We start from the raw sequence: 25588 nt of genomic DNA on the forward strand, positions 1-25588 counted from the left end.
AGTTTGGTTGGGGGTGCAGGCAGGGTGAGGCCGCTTTTCTGAAAAGTGCTAGACTGAAAGCATGTTTACTGGCTCCGTCGGAAACATTAGGAACTAACTATTTTTGTCATCTCCATCTCAGAGCTGTGCAGCAGGGAATGATTGCTGCTCGCCGGTTCCTATGGGCCCACTGGGCTGTACAAATGCCTTGTGATGAAGGGGCACATTTTTAATCTGTCAGATGGGACCGGGGGCAAAATTAGCATGAACCAAATTACAAACACATTATTCTGGATAGGCCTGCCTTGCATAGCCAGCTTTGTTTCATTGGTTGGCTATTTCCATATGTCAATTACTGTAAGTCCAGAACACAAACAACGACTAACCAACAGCCTATTTACAGAAATACACTGTTACACATAGACGATAGGAAATCAAAGAGAGGACAAAGACATGCTAATGCCTACACGTCAAAAGTTTAAAGCAACCTTTTGTATCTCTCTGAAAAACGTATCCATACGAGGACAAGGCAACAAAATGTGATTTAAGGTGCATTTCAAGAAAAAAGATTCACAACATGAACGGAAGATGACTTTCAATCTCGGTCCATCACCCCAGACAAACGAAGAGATCGAGGCTTCCTGCGGCGCGGAAACAAACACAGAGGCGATCCGCACCCGGCTACTCTCGCTTTCCGCCAGGAGAATGGGCCCGCGCCCGACCCCAACGTTTGATGGGTTTATCCTCCTCCCCGAGGTGGATGTAGTGCTAGGGAACTGCAGCTGTGTTGTTGGCACATCACTTTATCCTGCGATTGCTTGGATGTGCGGAGCCCGCACGCCGCAGCCGCCTGCCGCGTCGCAGACGGGTGCCCGTGTATCTGCCGGAGCGGTCAGGGCAGAACAGAATCAGCTTCGGCTTCGGCGGCGGCGGCGGCGGCGGCGGCAGCACTGTGTTTTTTTCGGACTGTCGGGAGCAGAGAATTATACAAGCGTGTCGTAGAATATATGAAAAAGAGAGAAAGGGGGGATGGGGAGTAGGAGAGGGGGATATTGCGTTGGCCGACGATGTACTCCGCTGTGGTATACTGCTTATCTAAATGAAGTGGTATAATTAAAACAATCTGTGGCACATCAAGGATAAATCAAATCAGTGCAAACAAAAGCCGGTTCTCCGAGCACAACATAAAATTAGGAAAGCGACAGTGTTTTTTCAATTGCTTTCCTCATTAGGACCAGTGCTACCCTGGGCAACTCGTACGGTTATGTATGACCTTCAGGTGAGGCTAATCATCCTTGGCTAATTAACAATCTACCTGGATAAACAATATGGGTCCTTTTTTTCCCTCTCACTCCTAGCACCACAGTCCAAACATTAATCATGACTCGGCTGCGAGTAGTTGCAATTACTTAGATAGCAGTAATTGATGTATTAGGCAGCCTACGGGATGTCTGTCACTAGGAGGGGAATACTTCGAGACACTCATTGTGGCACGTCGATATTGCTATCTCGACTTTGCCATTGGGACTCTGTGATTGTGTTCCTTAAAGAAAGTTTCAGTCCATCACCGTTGACATTCACTTCATATCAGAGGGGATACGGTGTCTCTTTGATAAAGGAACACTGCGTTTTTGTGGGTGTATATAAAATGAACAGATGAACCGAAATGTAGGGCAGTAAAGAATATTATGGCAAATGGCTTTCCACATGCTAAACTGCATGAATTAGTAGGGGAACTGCTAAATGAAGAGGGGACGTCTGATGTTTCTCAGGTAGATAGTTAATGTAATTATTCCAGATGGGAAGACATTAATGAAGAAAATTCCAGATGTAAAACGTGAAAAAAAATGGTTGAGGTTATTGAGATTTGCTCACTGGAAATGTTAGATATGACTAATACTAGCAAGAAGGCTGTGTTTGTGCTGCAAATGTTTCGGTCAGTTGATGTTCTTCTGATGATGAGAACAGGAGTTTCAGACAGTTTCTATTTGAAGGTGCCTGAGAGAAGTCAGGGACTATTGAATAACCTGTCATAAATGTTTATGTTGAAAAATGAGGGGACATTTTTTTATATGATCAACGTTAGGCAGGTAAATAGTGTTTTTCAAGCTATTGTACAGAACTTTTTGATTAAAGATTGGCACACCCTTTGCTATATAAAATACAAGAAGGGAAAGCATGATCACATTCCCAATAAAAAAACTTGTTTTTAACAGTTTGTAACACATAAAAGACGATTCATTCTTAAACATCCATTGGTGGAGAGGAAGTGGTGTCATCAGTTATTACTCATTGGCTTACATTGAGTTGTATGTTCTTTATCTTACACATATGTTCTCAACGATTATTATAATTTTTTTAATTCCTAATCTAATAAAGTAAGAGAAGGACACTTAATGTCTCTTAATCCCCAAACACAACTGTGCCATTTTGCAAAGATAGGTTAAGATGCAAAGAAAATCTACTAATTTCATATTATTTAATTATTCACTAAACCCTTATTTTTTTTTGCAGCAGCAGCAACAGGCTAGGAGCACTGGCTAACAATTGTTCATGGAATACTACTCCCAAAGAGAACATCAATTGTAGCAGCGTGATCTGATGTTTTAGACCAGAGCTGTCAAATATTATCATTCACCTCAACAAAGCATGCCAAAAAATAAATAAACAAATCAAACATCTGTTCATTAGTTAGGCGATCTTGCATAGAATTCATCTAATTCTAATCCAAAATGGGAGACATAATATTTCCATCTCTCATATAAAGCCTGCAGCAGGCTAACACACAGCTAGTAAGCTAGCAATGATGCTTGCTTGGACACTTTTGATCAATTCACATGGCTCTTACATTTTTTTCCCACACTGATATCCCATTTTAAGTATCTGTTTAAAAATACATTTCTTATATCTATATATAATACACACAACGCAGAGTCTATATGAACAGTTAAGAAATAAGCGGAAATCTAACAATACTAGTTTATGAGTAGAGAGTATGTAATGGCATTTCACTATTTTCTTTAAAGCGAGTCACTGTGGATAAGGTTCGCTGTGTGCACCTTGCCTAAAGCTGCAGCCGCACCAGAGACGGAGTGTAGAGACAAATGTGGAGTGTATGAATGTTCTATTTGGAGTTGTTTGTTGTCAGTGTGTAATTAGGTAGGGTCTCCATTGGGCCATTCCAGTGAAGGGACATCACTTGATTACTACCATTAATCACGTCCGTGTGGAGGGGCTGACGATGAGTACTAGAGAACCCCTTACGGGCTGTGTGCTTTCTCCTCAACGCTTCATTTCAACTCAGAATTTGACAAACCCGCCTTAACCAAAGCCATCATTCATGCCGCCTGCAACTGTCTGAAGGGGTTAGCGTTCAGCAACCTAACATCTGAGCATTTTTTAACCAATGAAAAAGAAAAAAAATTGGAGCAGTCTGCTTGTCGTCAGACATGCCTGTACATTGGCACATCATTTTTCTGAGGCTTTGGGCTCAGGCTTTTCTATAAGGACTAGGATAAGTTTGAGTCTAGAGCATGCTGCGTATACAGGAGTACCTCCTCTACACCTTTATATTGCTCTGCGAATGCTAATATATTTTGTCCTTAAAGCTACATTCCTTGTTTTGGACCGGAGGGCTTTGCTTTCATCTTCCCTTTCACACGCATCCCCATTTGAAGTATGTAGGAAGTATGTTCTAGGAGCTTGTGTGTTTGGAAGGAAATTTGCTGTATTTATGAGTAGTGCTAGCATTATTTTGTATTGCAAAGATTCATTCCTGTCTAATGTGGCTAAGTGCATGGGATGATGAGACCAAATGAATGGGGGACCAGAAGAGTGCAAGGGATCCCAGTATATAAGAGCACTCTACCCTCAATTTTGTTGTCATTGCCCCTTCTCCGTACACCATGTACTCCACAGAGAAAGGACCAGACTTTCATTTTCTACCCAGTGGTACCTTTTTGTGTAATATTTCTTAAAGTTGTTTTTCCTGTCATAAAAAAGAGAACTTTGACTCCATGTCATTTTTAAATCAGTTTTTTTTTAATAAAACAGATATTTATGCATGGTTTTTGGTACTGGAATTTCCCAACTTGTTTTTCAGTGGTTTATAGACGAAGGTTACATTGTGGCAGGAAAAAATATATCAAAACTATAAATTTGCTGGAGGTTACTAGTTTGACAATAACATTAATGATAGCATTTCTATTCAATTGTGACAGTTTTTTCTGAACAAACACATAAAGGTTTGAGGATGTTTGAGTTTAAAAATTCCTTATGCACTGGTATGATTTATTTTAAAAGCCTTCAACTGTTTGTAGCCGAAAGTGGCAGCTACCAGCCTCCCATAACGCAAAAAAAAAAAAAATGTCCACTTAGTTTGTGCTGTGAATAGCCTTGCTGTTCACAGCCCCACATTTCTTTCTGCTTCCATTAAACAGCCAGTAGTCAACTCTACAGGTTTACTTTTTTAAACTACCATAGCAGCTCATTACAGACATTAGGCCTAGAGTGTCATTTCAGACATTACACGCTCAGAGATTATTATGCTGATGCTAATCGTATTAAGATCTAGTATTTATTCAAATCAGTTTCTATGTTACATTTAGCGAGTTAGCTTGTGCGTAATAGGGGCTATGCTTGGCAAATGAAAATAAACACATTTCTTAAAATGATAGGTATTTGGCTTAGAGTAGGGCAGTCAAAGGCCTAAAAAGAACACCTAGCCTGAGCGAAGTAAGTGGGAAAGAAAAGGCACAGAAAATAACCGGGGCAAGAGGAAAATTGAACAGGTTTTCAAGGCGCCAGGTGGGAAAACATAACCAAGAGGGAATAGCAGGCGTTAGAGTCACCTTGCTTGGGGCTGGGTGGATGTGTGGGTTGGTGGTGGTGGTGGGTGGTGGTGGTGGGGCAAACCCATGCAACTTTGACAGTAACCTGGTGTTGGCATTGAGGACATGGACCCAGTGACTCATGTTGGCCCGTGGCCACCAAAGTCTCTCACCTTCAGACTTCCATTTGCCCGTTGGGGAAAAGGCCCTCTGTCTGCCTGTGGTCGTGGTCTCGGACCGGTGCACAGAGCAGGTGGCGGGAACACGCTGCCAAGGGAGGCGTCTGAGTTTTTGGGCCACAGCCCCTTTTTAATGAGTGAAAATCTTATCAGGAAAGACCTAGGACTGAATAGCAGTCGTTCACTGTGCTGATTTTTAATTACAGATAGCCCTTTGACAAATTTTGTGCTGTGTGCGTGTGTCTGCGTGTGTGTTTGGGATTCTTGGAATGTACCCCTGATCATTAACTATGGACTTATTACCAGATGGTAATCTAACCAAGGCCTGGAAACGGCATAAAGAAAATTTGCAACAACAGTGTTGTTTTTTGGCGTTTGTATTACGGCTCACCTTTGTTTTTCTAATCTTTTGGGATAAGAGAAAATAAAGGATTAGGGTGTACAGGCTATGTATGTTGTGTTTAAAAGCAACATGTTACCAAACAGCAAACTATATATATATATATATATATATATATACATCCATCCACGCTTTTCTAGTATTGGGTGGTTGGTGTAGGTGTGGGTATTTGTGTGGGTGTGTGAGGTGGGGGTCCAGTTAGTAATTGAGTACATCAATAACAACAACAAGGGCTGTTTTTTCTCTCAGAGCATTCATCATGGGAAGTTCGTGCAGCCAGGCAGGGGAAAATAGGACAGGTTTTGGCAATAGTTTGCTGGGACTTGCTGCACTAGAAGTCTCACCAACGTGACAAAGTGCCATAACACTAGCGCCACGTTAGTGCGAATTTACTACAGAATGTTGCAGCCTGTGGTCATGTGTACAGAGCGGCAGAGCCAAATATATTCTTCGATGAGTCTCTTTCCCATCCCATTTTTTTCATGTCTTGCGAATTGCATAATTATTTTTTGCAACGTAAAACTCACACGCATTTCAGTGCTGTTATCTTATAACTCCCACTAGGAACGTTAGCATGTTTAATAAGTGATGATTAATAATGTGCAGTCTTCCAAATTAATTCTAGTTTTTTTTTTTTGCCAAACAGAACTATGAACCTTAATAAAAAGGCTAAGATTTGGCTAAGGACAATAATCCAGAGTATCCCAGTGATCGCTTGATTTGTTTTTAGTTCATTCTGTCTTATCGTCTTGCTAGTAATGTAAGATTTTCTTCTTCCATTGTGTCAACAATTTTTCATCTGCCTAGAAATGTTCATGAAAAATCTATTCTCATTATATTCTTGACAAATGTTCCCTTGCAAACAACATCTTACACTTAACTTTTATTCCACTTTAAGTAACAAAAGTAGACCTAAACCAAAAATGTTTGTACAATGTTAAACTCTGATTTTGATGAAACGGGTCAGGGGTCATGTCTGGCAGCAACAATAAGCTAGCTAACATCAGCATTTATTTTACTAAACAGACTTTAACCTTTGTTGATCTCTATTAACAGAAAAAAGGCAGAATAATGAGTTGAACCACCCGGACACTTAAATTACTGGCTATTGCTGGACGTTGACATTAAAATGATTTATTTATTTAATATCAAACCCTTTAATAGCATTATCTCTAGCTTCTCATCTCTTTTTCCTTTTGTCTAGCGAGACTAGGATTGTGCCGTTTGTGACAGGCCGAAACATTGTCCTATGTACCCCATTTTTTTTTGATGGGGTATGGTTTAGCCCTTTAAGCCTGAGCTTGTTTGATTAATTGCTTAGATACTTACAATGTGGATTCTTGTGAACTGCCTTCTTTCTCCGTCTAAATGTAAACACTGCAGAGTAGGTTTTGTCGTTAACGATTAGAACCAATTCAATGAATCATCATCTTTATTTTCCTCGTCCATTTTGCAAGATGGACGATTGCAGCTTTACGTACTAAAGTATTACAGCAACATACAGAATATCACTCTTCTACCTGTAACACAGTGATTCATTGCCCCCGACCCGACACAGCGTTGCTTTTGTGTTATCGTAGTGTTGTGGGTGGGTTGTTTTATGGAAAAGGGTGAGCTTTTACCAAGTGACTGCAGAGCTTTTTGTCAAAGAAGCGTAAAAGCCGAGCGTGAGCTCCAAAAGGAGGTTATGAGGGCTTACAGTCTGGAAATGTGCGGAAAATGTTCTGTTGGTTAACCACTGGAACGCTTTTGGTGAGGTAACATAACACATGAAGTCATGTGTGCCTCGTTACACCCCACCTGTTTCCTGTGCAGACATTTGGTAAAGGTGAGCAATGTTTGGTTTACCTCCTGTGTGTGTGTGTGTGCGTGTGTGTGTGTGGGTGCTTGCGTGCGTGCGTGCGTGCGTGCGTGGGTGGGCATACAAACTAGGGCTTTTGCTGATATTACATAATTTTACTGATTAAACATTATATTAGCAGAGAAATAACCTAGACTATTGGTTCATGAGTTGTAACAAGGTTTTACATATTCAATCTATCAAAGCTGCTGGCCTGAAATCCCCATCATGTATATGGGGAAAAATTAAAAAGTGTTGTCATTATTTTGCCTCAGGAAGTATACTACAGATGAGTGTACTGACCTATTTAATCTTGGACAATGTTGTTTTTTGAATCATTAATCGAGCATAAGATTACTTTTTTGTGTACATTCCCCATCAGCAAGGTGTTTCTATTGTAGCCCTTACTTTGGAAAACTTTGACAAATTTGCCCACCCCATTCACATTCACAGCCGTTATTTCAGACAACAGCTACAAGCTTTGTTGTGCTCCTGAACAACAGAGAAAACACCCTATGAAACAACTCATAGCTTTCATTTCACAACCCTGACAGCTAAGCACTGAACAGTTTGGGGAGAGTGAAAGTTTTATTTGTTAGCTATAAGAGCAGCCAAAAGCCGGATATTTAGAACATTTGAATCCATTTTGACTTCAATGATCGCCTTGTTTGTTGCAAGACAATGTTTTGCTACTGTTCTTACGCACCTTTTTTCCTTGTACTTCTGAGAAGTGGCCATTAGTCTCATCAGGGGGGATTTACATTGTCGTGACTGGAGTGTTTGGCAAAAGTCACGGATTTAAAATGCCAGGTATGATTCCAAAAAGCACCATTAGCACGGGTATTCCATGGACAACCTTTTTTTCAGTCTCTTGTGATTTTTGTTTTTGCTTCATCGTGTCAGTGATTCAAAAGGAGAAAGCAGTGATTAGTAGCGTCTGTTGTTTCATCTGGCTGCCATTTTAATGAATACGCAGACACAGTACAAAGCCCTATTTATTTTAAATACCTGTCAGTCTTGAAAGCTTGAAAGCCTTCCCTGATGATCTTGGATTGCTATCATTTGTCTCATATGGAGAGAAAACTGAGCTCGAATTATTGTTGGGAAGAGCCAAAATGGTAACATTTAACCTAAAGGAAACGCCACAGGAAGGAAAATAAGTTTTTGATTTTCCAAATACAAAAAATAGAACAATCTTTATCAGATTAAAACCACATGAAAAATATGATTCATGAGTTGAGAAATCATATCAGTAGCCTGTCTGTAAAGAATCAATGAGGAAATACATTTTATTAAATAACTAGGCCTTCAGGACCGTGGGTATTCTTGGCCTTTAGCTCATCTTCTGTGTGCTTGATGGATTGTTAATGATTGGTGAAGCAGTCTGATGCAATAGTTTCTAGTGTGGCTTGTTTCTAGCATTATCAAGTTGTGCAATTTCTTCTGCAGTTTAGCATTTTTTAATGTTTTGGAAAACATCCGGAACTGTTCTTTGTTCTTTGGTCACTGCAGTTGGATGTGTAAACGAGTCTCGGAAAGTGGCTGTATGGACACATGCATGGCATCTGTTGATACTCATCTCTTTTATCTATTTTGTCTTTATTGTTCTCTTTAGTATATAGAAAGTATATCCCACCACAAAACATAGGGACTAGTTAGTAGTAGTTTTGTGTGTTTTGCAATTTCCTTAGTTAGCCTACCGTTTCTTGCAATATATCACATTTTTCAGCGGCAGCAAAATAATAGACCTGGGATGAAAATTATGTAAAATGAACAGGGCATGAAACGTTTTTAAACTATAGCTTGAAAATGTAATGTAATTTAAAATGCACAATAAAAGTTTGTTCATGCAATATTGAGCAAGGTAATGTTGTAATTATATGCAAGAGTTTGATGGATTATCCCTTTAATTTGGTCATAGCAAATTTAGCAGACTGCTGCTTCCACAAATCTTGCACAAATGTTGCCATGACAACTTAGTTTATATCCAACATGCGAGTAAGCTGCCATGCTTTCTCCTCAGCCAATTTCAGAGGCTCATACAATGAATATAAAATTATTAATTTAGAAGATGCTATTTCCTCCTTTTTTTGGCCTTCATACAACTGAGCTGATATTGACTATTATTTATTTATTATTTAATATTGTTCAAAGTGAACTTTGTCTGCATTAATGCGTAATGCTGTGTGTGAATATAATGATGAAGCTCTTTGTACACAGGTCATTAGGAGATTCTGTGTTGGTGTTGTTTGTATTTTAGTAAAGTCCTGAAAGGTCATGCAGTGGGTGCTGTGGCGTCCCTGTGTGTTTACCCATTCATCCCTCTGCTTCTGCTTGAATTAGGAGAAAAGGAGCTATGGGTGGATTTATGGCGCAGTGGCTGCTTTCAGCAGGAGCTATACTTTGCTGACAACCATGTTAATTAGCTGTACAAAGGTCATATACCAGGTAATGAAGTGAGACGAGGAATGGCATTGCAATTAGATAATGTTCTTGGTCATTTGAAGCAGGAAACCAAATTGCTGTTTTCACTCTTAATTTCATTGGGTTTTTGCATAAAATGATAAATTATTCAAGAATCGCTCACACAGAAACAATTTTTTATACTGAGTAAGAAACAACAACTATGAAAGAAAGTTGTCGACTAGCATCAGAAATTGTTGTCGGTTACTAAGAGAGAATAATTTCTACTGAGATATGAGTAGCAGAAACCATATGAAGCCAAAATACATTGAATTACACCACGCTTTTTTATAAAAGAAGAAACAACGGTTAAAAAACGTGTAGATTCCCAAAGCATCTCATCATTTATCTAATGAGGCTGTTTCATTTAATGCGGTACACAACTCTCCACAGCGCTCTTGACCCCGACTGTGGCCAGGCGGGCTGCCGTTTCTGATCAGTTTGACTTCTCATGACTTAATTTAAATACCTTGTTTTAATTAGATAGGCCTGTAGAATATTTACCATAGCTGTATGAAGGGGCTCGCTCTGCTACTTAAAGATTTAACTCTGAAGATTTTCACACACTGGCTCGCTGAAGATTATTTACACTGAAATGGTGCGATGCGAAACACATTAGCTACGGAGAGCCAACTGAAAGGATGCAAAGGCGCAATAAGCATTTCAGCCTTATTTAAAATAGGATTTAGGGATACAAATATGATTTAAGCTTTTGAAAGGGCTCTAATAAGCCACATCGTATGTTTACCACACCATTAAAGAATTAAATAACGCAATTTCCTCAAATTTTCTTTTTTATTGACTGGTTGCGAACAAAACGTTGGAAGGAGCATCCCCAATCAAGACCCTATTAATAAATGGGATGACCTGTATAATTGTAACCAGGCTTAAATTAAATAATTCAGAAAATAAGCCCATGTTTGAAAATGACGTACAACTAGTCAACTCGACTCCAAATTTGTCTTTGCAATTCGACCAAGGAAGGACACTGAAAATGTCCATCCCTCAAACAAATGTATCAGGTTATTTATGTGTGTATGGTACCTGTTTAAATGGTGAAATATCCTATGTTTAGTCACAATACATACCCATACTGACATCAGATTAGCTGAAATAACCGTCAGATAAAGCTAATTACTTTGACTCTTATACCAAATCTGTCCCATCTATCTAAGCGGCCATCTTCACCTCTTCTGCTCACATGCATGCTGACCCGATCGACTTCCTGGATTATCTGATAAACAATAACTATAAAAAGCTTGTTCCCTGTCAAGAAAAGACAGGCTGTGTTGACATTCAATTGGTGCTAAGGCTGTTTTGTAGAAGCTTGTAGGACCTGTCAATCATCTCTTGCACCGCACTATTTTCCCCTTTTATGAGGTTAAACAAACATAATGTGGACCTGATGAGACAGGGGCCCCCAGTGTTGCCTGCTCCAACTGCCTGAACCTGAGCACACTTCATGATTGTTTAAAATGTCTGCTCCCAGGATGCATCAAGGCTGCGGGTTGGTAACTTGAAACGCTGAGATGATACATATTAAATGTCGGTTTTCTTCACATTTTGTTAAATATTTAATGCCTATTGTTAAAGATAAAAATAGTGAATCATAGGTTGAGGATACTTTTGAAACAGGATGGGTTATTATACTCTAAAGTTTATTAATTAATTAATTAACTAATTAATTACAGTAGATTCCATACCATACCAGAAGGATGTTCTGAGTGGGTAGGTAACATTTTTAGAGGGAAAAGGAATTGCATGAGTGTGGCACTACGGCACTATGTTATTTTTCAAAAGTAGCCTTATTATGGAGACAACTGCTGTGAACTCACTTTAAAGAACGCTTCATACAGAAGGATATACTGCTATTACGACATCTAAATCAGTAATTACTTGACAAAGTATATAGATGGAAAAATAGAAAACAACTAACTAAGGAATATAAATAAACCCTTTGGCACAATTCAATTATCAGCGTTGACGGTTCACTTGTCTTCGACTACCTGACTAAATACGCACTGAAAGCCCAGGCCAGCTTAAAATGCCATAGTACTGCAGGTAATTAAGGATGCAACAGTTCCCTGGCTGTAGGACAATAACCCCAAACACATGAATCCAGGGGGCGAAAGTAAGTGCTTTCTTCCTCTTCCAAACCTTTGAAATAATATGAAGACACTCGGTTTCAGGAGGAATTAATGGTGCCAACCCTATGCTGCTTGGGGCTTGGCGGTGGAGAGCATTCTATGTTCAGTTTTGTTTAACAACTCGTTATGTGTTGCTTATCATTTCCTTAGTGCCATTAGCTGCCAGGCCTCCAGGCAGAGACTGAGAACACACACATCTTTTTTATTATCATATATGAAAATAATTGGATGCTTAACAAAACTTGTGGTCTAGTGTATATTTTCATATTGTTTTTATATATATAGATAAATGCTAAATTACTAAGGAATAAATACTAGGAAGAGGAATAAACAAGGAACAACAAACAAAGAATTGATGAAAGTCTGTGACAAATTGAAAGTTGGCCTAGGCTGAATGCCTACTTTCGAAATTCAAGCTTCTTGTAATCGATAGATTTCTGAAAATATATTCAACTAGTTAAAGTGTAAGAGAACACCTTTCAGCTTTAATTCTAAACCTATGAGAGTTCTAGGAAGGGTGGGGTGAGTTATCCCCATGGATACGATCCAGGCCAAACTAGTTTTAATTTTTTTGCACCGAAGTTGTGTCGCAGTGTTATAACGAGCGACATCGTTGCATTATACTTGGATTATAAATAAAATATATATATATAACCACTGGTGGAAACGGGCCCATTAAATGCATATCACTAAGAAGATGTATTCAGATGTTGACAGCATTTTTCATATGGAATGTTAATTGGAATGGCCTTCATGTATGCCTAATGAAGCAAGCCCAATTTGATTCAGTATTTTTCTCGCAGGCATGTCGGTTGCTATTGACAACCCATCAAGGGCAAATAGTACAGCCATGAATTTTCTATATTTTAGCTCCTGAAATGCCTTGCGGTGTCCAGTATTGACCGAGTGAGAATACACACGAGCCATGACCCAAGCAACGTTGATTAACTTGGCATATACAAATAACATATTCAACAGTATTTTTAGAGAAATAACTTTTGGGAAGATAAAAAATCATGCAAAAAATGCAAACAACATGTTTGAGTTCTCTGATAATTAATAATTATCAAAATATTATCGTGGTTTACTATTAACCAAATATCATGTTGAAGTCTTGTTACTTAGTTCACTCAGAACATGATGAGTCCACAACTGCTCTTGTCTTGAACATTTTTGGCACTCAAAACTGTATTGGTATCCGTTGGAGGTCAGAATGAACGGTGGCTGTACCCTTGCTTGAAAGGTGGAAACAAGTCCGGGGTATCATCATAGCTATAGTCCCACCGGCGAATGTGAGTCAACATTGTGCTGGCATAAGCTTCCATAACCCCCTCCCCAACTCCCATAGCCAGGGTGTTATTCAAAGTTGATTAGAGATACGGGGCCAGCTGTGTGTGTGGGTGTGTGTGTGTGTGTGTGTGTGTGTGTGTGTGTGTGTGTGTGTGTGTGAGAGCAAGAGAGAAAGTGTGTGCATGTGTGTGTGAGAGAGAGAGAGAGAGAGATAGTGTGTGCATGTGTGTGTATGTGTGTCTGCGGGGAGAGTGATACCTGACTCTTTAACAGCTCCCACTTACCTCCCTTGATGCAGTGTAATTGGGAAGGCCAATCCCTTACCATGGAGATTTAACTGGCCAGGGGCAGGGGGGTGGGGGGGGGGGGGTTTGGAGGAGAGCGTTGAGGGGGGGTGGTGTTGGAGGAGAGTGTTGAGGCAGGGGGGCTGGGGGGGTGGTGGGGCTGAAAGGATAGAAACCTTGACTGGCACTTCACCCCCAGAGGAATGACAAAGACCCCTGTCTGCTTAAGCAACCATTCCTCCATCTGATTGGTAATCATGACGGGGGCCGGGCCATAAATTCCCCCGCCCCCCTGCCATCCCTCTTGACTGCTCCTGGCTGAGATGGAGTTCTCCAGGTGGGGAATAGGGGGTATGGTGATGATTTGACCTTGGCTGGAGCATGAAAAGCGTGTGTGTGTGTGTGTGTGTGTGTGTGTGTGTGTGTGTGTGCGTGTGCGTGTGCGTGTGTGTGTGCAGGGCGAGGAGGGGGGTATGTCTGTTTGGGTCATCTACTGCGTTATATTGGCTGTGTAATAAGTGGGTCTCATGCAAACAAAGTTTCTGCGTATCATCAGGAAAAAAAAGAGTTTTGCGTACCTTTCCCGACCGCAATTTGGATTAAAGCCACAAAATTATATTCCTTAAAAATTCTTACACATTTTTATGTATTTTTGTAATCTGTATCAGGGTCCTAGTCTGACATTGTTTTACAGAATCTGAAATCATATGGTCTTGCAGTTGAAGCCCAAATTTCTTGTTTTAAACAGATTAAAGTGTTGGATTTTTCAAACTGACACGTCAGATACAAAATGGAGCCTGTGCTAACATCGTGCCTCTGTGGCTAACACTCTGAGCAAAATGTTTTGCCCGCAGCCATTTTAGCAGAGGTTGGAACTTCTAAATTTGGAAAATAAAAGTCTTGGCATATTTCTGTCGAACTCAGCCAGTTCACGAGTTGGCTCTCTTGGTTGAGGTAGCAAATACAAGTTGTCGGCTCATGTCTCTCAGGATGACTTTAAGGTCATGAACCTGGATGTGGTTGCTCTGCATACGAGGTCGTACGTCAGAATAAACCCGACTGGGCGGTCTTCTAGAATCATAACTAAACAGAAAATGACCAATTATTTTGACTTACCGGTACCGGATGATTTTATTCAACTTGCTGTTGCAAAGACAGTGTAGGCTTGAGTAAGTAATATAGTTAGAATATATCTGTATCCACAAACAAATTAGACCCAAAAGTATTCCTCAAAGGACGCAAGTGAATTTCGGACTAGCCAAGAAGCAACATCAATATAGTCTAAATTGATTAAATGACCCTTGAGATATCAAACTGTTCTCCGAGTGCAATCTGATGCAATGCCTTCTCTTGCATTTCAAGCTAAAGGTTACCAAACATGTTGTTGGTGTGACTGCGTGAGATCCTTCTTATGAACCATTCGATCTTTACTGGCTACTAGTATGGACCCACACCATCAGAGCTCCAAGAGGAGGGTGCGCCGGAGATGTCCCCCCCCCCTCCCGCTTGTAATAATTTGTTGACAGGCCCCCGCTGGTTGACGAGAAACTACGAGTGACCTCGCTCTGTAGCGAAGGTCAGGCATGGTCTAATGAAAGCCCTATAGCCCTTCCAGCATTGATTTCTCGGCGGAGCATCGGCGGAATGCACCGGAGTCGCCTGCGCGTTGCCATGGGCCGGGAAGGAACCCAGGGTTACAAGAAGGCGGCACTGGCCACGGCCACTTATCAATAAACACGTCCAGTTCCTCGTAAACATCGCATTTTTTCTTCTAATTCTTCAACACATCATTATTTTTGCCTTTTAAAAAGAATATATAGCCTTGTCTTGGGTTGTTGTCAACTCCTTACCCCCACACTGACACTGACACACACACACACACACACACACACACACACACAGACACACACACACACGCACGCACGCACGCACACACGCACGCACGCACACACACACACACACCTCCTCTCTTCTGCGCTACACAGGGGAAGGGTGTAGCAGGGCTGACATTAAGGAGCTCTGTAAATGCTGGATGGGTCCAGGAACAACGTGATGTCTGCGAATCGCTTGTCAGCCGGAAGGCAGTGAGAGTGTGTGTGTGTGTGTGTATGGGTGGGTGGGTGGGTGGGTGGGGGTAGGGATGTGATGGTACTTTCTCTCATGTCTTCTTCATATTCGGGATCAGAGACGACGTGGGTGGCATTTAGGTCTAAATACCACATGGCGTGTGTCACTTCCAGATATTCCCTCCTAATGCCGAAGCGTTACGGACGGCGCTTCCGGTGTATTGTCGGGATACCATTTTGCACCGGGTCCCGTTCCTTGGGCAGATTGGCCCGCGTTAGAAGATTATTTGAAAGAGCACAATATACCGTGGCTAAAGATCATACAACTTAGGCTGGCTCCCCGCCCCACACTCATCTATAATGCATGTGACACCGCTCTGGCCGGGGTGTTTAGTTCCTGGTGTGTGATTGTTTGCAGACACCCCGGTGCAGGCAGAGAATGTTCAGGTGGGTCATTTTTATGTTTCCGCCTTAGGTGTGTGTGTTTCTTTAGTTTGAATGCATGTGTTTTGTTTTAGATGTTGATGCCCTTTGCACTGGCTTATAAAGCCTTCTTGAATATAATGTTAACATTAGGTTACTCTTATTTTATGTGTACCTCTGTTTTCGGTCGTTCCTTTGCTATTCTTAATACTTGGCTTAGTTTATCTTAGCTTAGCTTAGTCTAGTGTGTGTTATGGTGTGTGTGTGTGTGCATGCATGCACCTGGATTACCCAACGCAAAGTGAATCCCGCTAGACATGCCTGCTTGTGTGTGTGTGTGTGTGTGTGTGTGTGTGTGTGTGTGTGTGTGTGTGTGTGTGTGTGTGTGTGTGTGTGTGTGTGTGTGTGTGTGTGGGTGTGTCTGTGTGCGTGTCTGTATGGTTATGCACGTGAGCCTGTTTATACAACAGCCCTTTTTCCTGCTGGGTTTCAAACCAATGCTTGCGTGACCTTGAGTGCTGTGAATATTACACAGGTCTCTAATAGACTATCATTGACCTGTCATGATCATGCAGAGTTTCCCTTCCAGAGAGCAGGAGATCAGGAGGAAAAAACCCTGAAAACTTCCTGAGATCCCATTTTTTCTTTCTTTTTTTTGAGGTTCTCTCCCTTTGTTGGCTATTTTTTATGCAAAGCCTTCCATCCTGTTTTTTTATCACTATGCTCGTGCAAAGTTACAGTTTTTCGTAATCTGTTGCGTATGTATTTAAGATTAAGTGCTATACAAATAATAAATGGACTTTACTATGCCGTTCTGCTCAGTTTCATCAACCACACATAGATTTGATAGTTTACTTTAAAGGCGTTGGTGCGGTATCCACGACACGGCCAATATTGGTACCTGTTAAGTATCTGGCACTGTGCGACTCTACATAGTATCAGAAACTGAACAAACTGACCTTTTGAACGAAAAACAAACCTTTGCTTTCAGGGATATTAGCAAAAGCCCTTCCAACCCTAGTCTACTAGTCGGGCTGTGTGTATAATCTGGCACGCCATCGGAGAAACCCGCTGGTTTAATGAGACACAGTGTTGTAGAAACTGGTGCTGGTTGGATTTCAGGAATGAGCTTTGTGATAATATGCCTTGCCAAGCTCCACAGAACACTCTCTGCTGTTATGGTAATATAACCCCCCCCCCCCCCCCCCCCCACACACACACCACGCACACACACACACACACACACACACACACACACACACACACACACACACACACACACACACACACACACACACACACACACACACACACACACACACTCCTCCTCCGGCATACTCACTTCATGCTGGGGTGGTGCTGTTGTATTCCTCTAATAATCTGCCCCCCTCCCCTCTCGCGCTCTCTCTACGTGTGTCCAAATCACCATACCACGGTAAGGATACAGATACTTTGGTACCGACGTCAGCTCTCCACTGCAAATGCTCCAGCATGGGGGGTAGAAAGGCAGAGGGTGACTGCGTTCTCTTTCTATGGAGCATATTTGTCAGAGCCTACAGTGAGGCAGTCAAAGAGAAGCAGTTGGCGGATCTGAAGAGGAAGATGAATAGAAACCCGAGGTCACCTGAATGACTTATATCTGGCCCCTTTTCTTCTTCGAGGAGAGAGTGTCACCAAAGTACACGGGGGGGAGAGGGGGGGAGCACATGGATGGGTACGGCAGAGGGGCTGCCCACAGGTCCGCCGGCCATCTCTTTCATGGCCTCTGCTGCCAGCTGAGGAAATGGCCCCTCAGCCGCCACCAGCCATCTCCACCTCCCCCCACGCACTCACCTTTTTGCTTTCAATGGTAATCAATTCAGCTTCAAAAGGTGAGTGTTGGAGGCACATCTGCCGTCTTGGGCCACCCAAGCACACCTGCGCGCGACCGCCAACACACCACCCGTCCTCCCTCTCCTCCTCCTCCACCTCCTGCTCCACTCCACTCCACTCCACTTCAACCACGGCCAGCCTCATGGCAAATGAAAAATGGCCAGCTGTGATCATCGATGAAGCTCTTTATTTTTCCTCTCTCTCTCTTTCTCTCTCTCTCTCTCTCTCTCCCTCCCTCTCTGTGTCTCTGTGTCTCTCTCTCTTAAATATATAGACTGCTGTTCCAACCATAAACATATCGAATCCGTTGGCATCGAGTCAATGGGGTATACAATTTCCTACCTGTTGCTCATGTATCTCTTTCTTTTCAGATTGTATTGTTTCTTTGTTCTCATTGTTTACCTTGGCCACTCCACATTGTTAGAATTGTTAATAATTATAGGAGATCAAGTATTAAAGCCGTATACTATGTAAGCTGGATACTGTATCTCATTGTAAGCAGATATTTACATAAACTGTTTTCAAATACTTACTTGATATATATATTTTTTTGCTGGTGCTTTATAGACAGTGCTTTTAAATCAACATAACTTGACAATATGCGTTACAGTGTACGTCAGGCTTACTAATGTATGCATTGTATATATATGTAATCTATATATATATATCCCTACAGTCGTAGATTTAGGGGTGAACAGTTTATACATCCCCCTCGATATTTCGAAGACATGCATTTGTCCCGTGGATGAAAACATGAAAGAAGCAGTATTTATACTTTAATATACTTTATGCTTTATTTTTGCTTTAGAATTGGGTTTGGTGTTTTTTTTTACCACCAAACACAAAAGCGCAGGCACACTCTAATAGATTTGATCAATGTTTTAATCGTTTATGGCCAAAATGTGTCTCTTCAATGTATTGAAGAGGTACAAAAAAAGGTCAGAAGTGTAAATCATTCCTGTATGTGTTGACTCGGCAGGGGTAATGTTGAATGAGAAAAAGTTGATCTACAGGAGAATAAATATTTAAAAGCCAAACAGGGTGCTGGAGAGCCTTACGGCATTATATTCCATTATATTCAGAAGTGTCACCTGGTGCCTGAGTTGTGCGTTTTCCTTGACATAAATAAAGACATTTCCACCATAAATGTATGAAATTGGTGCATAGAGGTTCGCCAGAAGGCAGGAAACGAGGAGTTTGACCCTGGTAGGTTGCTGGGGGAGGACTCCGTACCCCCCACTTAATTTTTCCACCCACAATGTTCAACCTAACCACCACCTGTGTATGCAAGATTAAAAGGCCATACTCCTCTTACTGCGGTACATAATGTCAGAACATGTATGACATAGTACATGACCGGTTCCTCATGAATTATGAAACCCGCTCAAGGGGCCGTAATTCTTTTACTACTTAAGGATGATAACAAATGGTGCTGCAGGCATGCCCGACTCCATGCCCGACAACTCTTGCGTTCAATATAAAAAGCGTTATAGTTTTACATCAGACCCGCAATGAAATTATGAGAATTCAGAAAGATTGCATCGGTGGGAATTGAAGAGAATGGAGAATGGATGAGATGTTTGACCTTTCCAGATTGTCCCCTGGTAGTGAATCTGCTGGAGGGGGCCTGGACAGCGAGCGGCCGTGCGTTGAATTATCACTCCCACTGTTCAAACGCTGCAAACCCCCATCTCCCACTCACTGCACTCCCACCACTAATGGGCTAGAAACACACTGCAGGAATGAGAGAGAGAGAGGGAGAGAGAGAGAGATGGAGAGAGAGAGAGGAAAAGAGTGAGAGGGAGAGGGGGATAGGGAGATGGAGCGAGGGAGAGAGCGAGAGAGAGGTTAAAGAGAGAGAGGGAGGTGAGAGAGAGAGGGAGAGGGAGAGAGGGAGGTAAAGAGAGAAGTTAAGACTGAGAGAGAGAGGGAAGGAGAGGTAAAGAGAGAGAGGGAGAGAGAGACGTAAAGAGAGAGAGAGAGGCAGAGAGTGCGAGTTAACAAGAGAGAGGGAGGGAGAGAGAGGTAAAGAAAGAGAGGGAGATGGAGACGCTCGAGAGAGCGACAGACAAAAGAGTGTTGGAGGCTGGGGGTTGGCTGTCTGCGGGTTAACTTAGAAACAAATTACCGCATCTCTTCAGGAGTGGGGCAGGGTAGCAGAAGGTCACGTCGTGATGTCAAATCTTTAGCGGGGAGCTCGTGTCACTGCGCTGAATAATGGAGCGCAGTCCCCTGTCAGGCGACGGTGAGGAGCACATCAACACTCTGACAAACGCCACCGCCGCCGCCGCCGACATCGGGATGACAGAGAGGAAAAAGAAAAGGGAGCCGGTGATGAGTTTTTAGTCGACCAGCCCTTTTACAGCACCCTGCTCCCCCCCCCCCCCCCCCACCACCCTCTCTCTCCCCTGCCCACCTCCCCCCCCCCCCCCGCCTCCCTCCTCCCCTCATCCAAAAATAAAAATCAAAGTACATCAGTGGAGGAATAGGACGGATAAGAGCAGAGACCACTTTGTTATGGTTTGCCAAGGCACGGAGGACGTTACGTCTTTGTTAGATGAGAATGGCTGTCAGCGTCACAAAGCCTGGCCGACTTGTGTGTCTGTCCCTTTTGGCAGCCGTCTAATCTCCTGGCGGGGAAATGTATGGCAGCTCCACGTTCACAATGATGAATTAGGTATTGCAAGGTTGTGGGAAGAGAAAGATAGGCCAATGACAGAAAGATTTAGTATTAATTTCCGAGTTTGTCGAACAAACAGGAGTGGCGGCGTCTCGGAGAAACGTTGTGTCTCTATTTTGTCGGGGGTTCGATTTTTTTTGTCGTTGCTTTCACTCTGCTTCTCCATGGGATGACGTGCGCATCACAATCACACCCCAGTGAACCGATTCCCTCTCACCCATACCATGAACCTGCACTAACGCCACAGCTATAGCCTCTCCCACTGATCCTGCCATGTTTCAACACACATGCACACAAATGACATGGGCACACACACACACGCGCACACATACACAGGGGCACACACACACGGGCACACACACACACACATACATTTGGCAAACATACATGGGCACACATACTTGAGAACCCACACACACATACATTGGCACACATACATGGGCATACATTCATGCACACTCACACATACACATATATTGGCACAAACACATTCACACACAAACACACACACACACACACACACACACACACACACACACACACACACACACACACACACACACACACACACACACACACACACACACACACACACACACACACACACACATACATGGGCACACACACACACATACATAGGCATAAACATACACATAAATGGGCACACATTCATGAATACATATTCACATACACATATATTGGAACACACACATTCACACACACACACACAAACACACCCACATATATGGGCACAAATACACGCACACACACACGCATGCAAAAAGAACCATGGAATTCATTCTGTCCCCATACCTCCTCATGCCCATGTCTTCTCCTCCCTCTCTCTCTCCCTCTCCATGTCTCCCCACCTCCTCCATGCAGACGCCATCCTGTGCGATGTAGGGGAGTTTCACTGTCATGACCAGCTCACCTGCGTGCCCGAGAACTGGCTCTGTGACGGCGAGCCCGACTGCTCCGACGCCTCGGACGAGACAGACACCAGTTGTAAGTCCATTCCCATGCCATTCCTCTTTGTTCCTCCCCCATGCCCACTAACCAAAACCGTTTCATTCCAAGGGGATTCTGGCAGACGTTGGTGTAGATGTTATGAGCAACACTGGGCTTAAAGATTTCCGAAAGACACAAATTGAGCATTATTTCTCTAAGGTCATACGATTTCACTTTGCTTATTGGTAGGACTATGTTTTCTGTTGAACTGTCGAGGTTTGAGATGAGTGGGGCGGTATATTTTTTTGCAGCTAGCTTGTCCATTTTATTCTTCCCTACCGCAAGGACAAACTGCAAATTACTGTCAGGAGGATGGGATTTTTAACGTAAAAAATAAGAATAGATTTTTTAAGGCTAAGTACCGGCCTTCCACCCATTAACTAGTCATCATCATTAATTGCTTTAGCAACCTGATTGCCATGGAGGCTTTAAACCCCTCATTTAATAGAAAATTGTCCATAATAGCATTAATTTTATTAGTTACCCTGATGTCAGTCTTCATACACTAAAGCGGAATAAGAGGTAAACCTTTCTGGTTTACCTGTATAACTGTTACGTTTAATATGTATTAAACCCTGTATTCAGCCACAGGTTAAAGCCAAATGTTACTTGGCATAGTTATTTTGAGAAAGTGTGGCAAACTATTAGTAATGCATAAGACCCTTTGAGGCCAGGCGTTTAAACAGCAACATAACACTCGTTTCCATTTAAGGTGCTGTAGGTAGATTTAAGAGCTATTGTCTGAATATAATTTGGTATAAATGGCATATCCCTCTGTCACCATTACTCTGCGATCTGGAATATCTGTTTTGAGTTGATTGCGCATGACTCTCAAAGAGCCAATTTTAGACCGCTCCTGGCAAATGTCTTCCCAATCAGGGAACCTCCTCCATAAGATGCAAAAAAATGACACAAAATAGGGCTCTTCTTATATCTTCATTTCTTGCTGTTGGAGGAGCACTGCTTTCAACACAGACACAGCGTGTGATAAACTGGAGCACAGCGCGCGGTAAACTTTTCCTCACCATCTTACCCATTATGCATTTGATATGAAGGTTTGAAAGAAGCGCTTGAGGCTCCGAGGCCGTGTGCTTGAGGGTCACCAGAGCCTCGGCAGAGGCACTCCAGTGAGTAACCCCGCCACTCGCGCCTCATTCCCTCCGATTGGTTACATTCCCGCCCAGCCGCCACCGCGTACACTGCAGGATGTTATTAAGTAACATAATACCCCGGCGAGGTCGGAACAAGCAGTCCTTTTTCGCATTTTCTCCCGGAGGAATACGTGAGAATGGAACGATAGAATGAATGGAAATTCGGGTCCGTGAGGAACAACGGGAGTAGAACCCCAAGAAGCTCAACCATGCGAAAGAGCAAAGAGAGAGAGGTATTAAGATGGCGAAGAATAACCCTGCCCCCCCCCCCCCCCACACACGTCCATACGTCCACACGTCCACACGCCCACATGTCCTCCTCGTCCAGCAGGGAAGAGGGATGCGTAGGTGCAGGCGCAATACATCTATCGGAGGAAAATTTCTCCCACACACACACACACACACGCACACGCACACACAAACACAAGACTTTCAACAAGGGGGCCTTCATACATGAAAGTCCAGATGCTCTTCTTCTTAAGCATGCGGCAGAACCTTGCGCCCAGCCAGAGAGGGCAACGTGGGTTTGTTCAGCGTCAACGGGAACATGGCAGAAGGGAGCGACGGCGCTCTGCAAGGTGTTCAGCCTTCGCAGAGGACTAAAGCTCTTTCATGTCAGCCACTTGATGACAAAATGTCACAAGAGAGCGAGACCAATTGTCGTAAATATTCATATAGGTTATTATGCGTATTTGTTGTGTTTCCCAATCAGAATCATGCCATTTAAAAGACAGATGTATTCTTATTCTCTTGCTTATGATCCTTCCTCTCTCCAAAATATCCTATGTATTTAGGGGATTCAATTATGATGAAATTTAACACACTTCTTAATCCAAGTGTAAAATAGTGTAGCGAATGGTAGATTTCAGATGAGGGAGATAATGACTGTAATTTGGTTGTTAGATGTTAGTTCTATGAGACTGTTTCCCGGTTCGATAACAAAAAATAGGTATCACTCCTTTGGGGAACGTTTTTTTCCAAAACAAAACTGCTGCGCTACAACAGCACACCGTCCCGCTAACAGAAGCCCCTGTTATAAGAAGACTCTTTATTTTGTGTTATTTTTTTGCATCTTATGGGATTTTTGCCATCTCCGCTCTGGACAGGCCAACCTCCTCCAGCTTCCGAGGACAAGGCTCCGAATTATGGGCGACCGCGCCTTCTGCTCAGCTGCACCCAGTCTGTGGAATGCTCTCCCTGACCATCTAAGGGCCCCACAGACTGTGGATTCTTTTAAAAAAGGCTTAAAACTCCATCTTTTTAGAAAAGCCTTTGGCTAAAATGCTATTTATTTATTTATTTATTTTTTGTTGCATTTTTCTCTTTTCTTTTAATGTGCATTGTAGCACTTTGAGATCATTGAATTGATATAAAGTGCGTTAATAATAAAATGTATTATTATTATTATTATTACCTATGTGCACCTACCGAATTACATGTAAACATTTGCTTATAGCGCCAACTGCTATTGTGATAAGCCTGATGATCAATAGGTCTAAATCAATACATTGTGATAATTAATTGGTTCATCATAATTGGTTCTATGATTGTAGATGACGTTATGTATCTCATAAGAGAAGTGTGTGTTGAGAAACGTGAATAGGCTGTTAAGTAAAATTGTAAATCGACTGCATTTATAATGTGCATTCAGACTTTTGGCAACTCAAAAAGCTATAAAATGATGGCCTCACATTCACCCATTTACACACAAGACGGTGGTCAGCCTTAACACTGAGCTAATATGAGCCAGGTATCGACCTTACAACCTTTCGGTTGTAAGTCAACCCCCTTCAGCCCTTGATTTGCTCTTAACCCCGTTGTAGACATATCTCCTACCTCCGCCATTTCCTCCAATATTCACATCGACTATCGTGACTATGACAAAGATACCGGATTTTGATAGGTTAAACTGTTGTATTCGTAGTCTAAAGCTGTCAAAAATCAACCAAGAAAAATTCAAACTAATGTTCTTTTTCACATAAGGGAAATCACATCATATGTTTCATATGTCATATTCATGACTTAGAATTATCTTAATGAGGTGGAAACTAAATGCGCAAACAATTGCATTCATCAAAAAAAGGACCTAAAATCGGAGGTTGTATGTTGGTGCTTAAGACGTTTTTCGGGGAAACTTGATCAAAGATGGTCACCAACAGGCAATCGATGTGAAAGGGCTCGACTATCTTTAATATGAAAAAACGGTTTGCACATTAATGAAAATGTGCGCAGTGTGGCTACTTGGTTTTCAATGATAATATTGATAGCCATGAAAAAGAACAAAAACTTGGGGACACGCCCTGCTTTTAAAAAGAGAATGTGAACCATGAATCCCTTGACAATGCCATTCCTGTTGAATATATGTGGACAAACTACTTATTTAGAAAACTGTTTTGTCTCCCAATGTCTGGTGAACTACCTCCAATTCTAGCAACTCAGACGTCTTTTGTCAAAGAATTCTGAAGAATCTGGGGATAACACAAGGAAGGCCATATCAAGTGCCTTATATTGACATTCATAACGAGTGTGTCATTCTCGTAGTGAATGTCAGATAAACACTGTGTGGATCGCAGATGTTTTGCTTTGCTTTCAGCCATGTTAATTGGCGAAAAAGTTATTCTGAAGCCTACAACATACTTCCATGCTTGTGGAAAATACATTCAGTAAGGTTGCACAAACAAAATTATGTGATTGTGGAGAAAATGAACAAAAGCAGACTTCACCAAACCTATTTTCGGCCCTTTCAAGATTTTGTAACTTGCTGAATTCCATGCAAATGAGATTATTGCGAACATTGTGTGCGATTGGTAATTAAAAAAATTGGAATTCAGATCCTGCATCTCCTTGGAGACCCCACTGGTCTAACCTAACGGAATGTTCTGGCATCAAACCGAAGCCAGATTGGAAAGAAGGCAAGTTTGTCCACAAAGAACTTCGACTCGCCAGCAAAGGTGGACAAATCTTTGAAGTATGCTGC

At 42.2% G+C, this 25588-nt stretch overlaps 1 protein-coding gene across 1 annotated transcript in view; it reads left to right on the forward strand.

Moving 5' to 3' along the window:
• The window catches only part of lrp1bb (low density lipoprotein receptor-related protein 1Bb), a 228399-nt gene that overhangs the window by 35748 nt on the left and 167063 nt on the right, over positions 1-25588 (forward strand). Inside the window, exon 2 of the mRNA XM_056579905.1 lies at positions 21335-21457. Within this exon, the coding sequence (XP_056435880.1) occupies positions 21335-21457 (123 nt within the window). The remainder of the gene's footprint in view (positions 1-21334; positions 21458-25588) is intronic.

Source organism: Gadus chalcogrammus, chromosome 20 (genome assembly GCF_026213295.1).
Source record: "Gadus chalcogrammus isolate NIFS_2021 chromosome 20, NIFS_Gcha_1.0, whole genome shotgun sequence".
NCBI classification, from domain to species: domain Eukaryota; kingdom Metazoa; phylum Chordata; class Actinopteri; order Gadiformes; family Gadidae; genus Gadus; species Gadus chalcogrammus.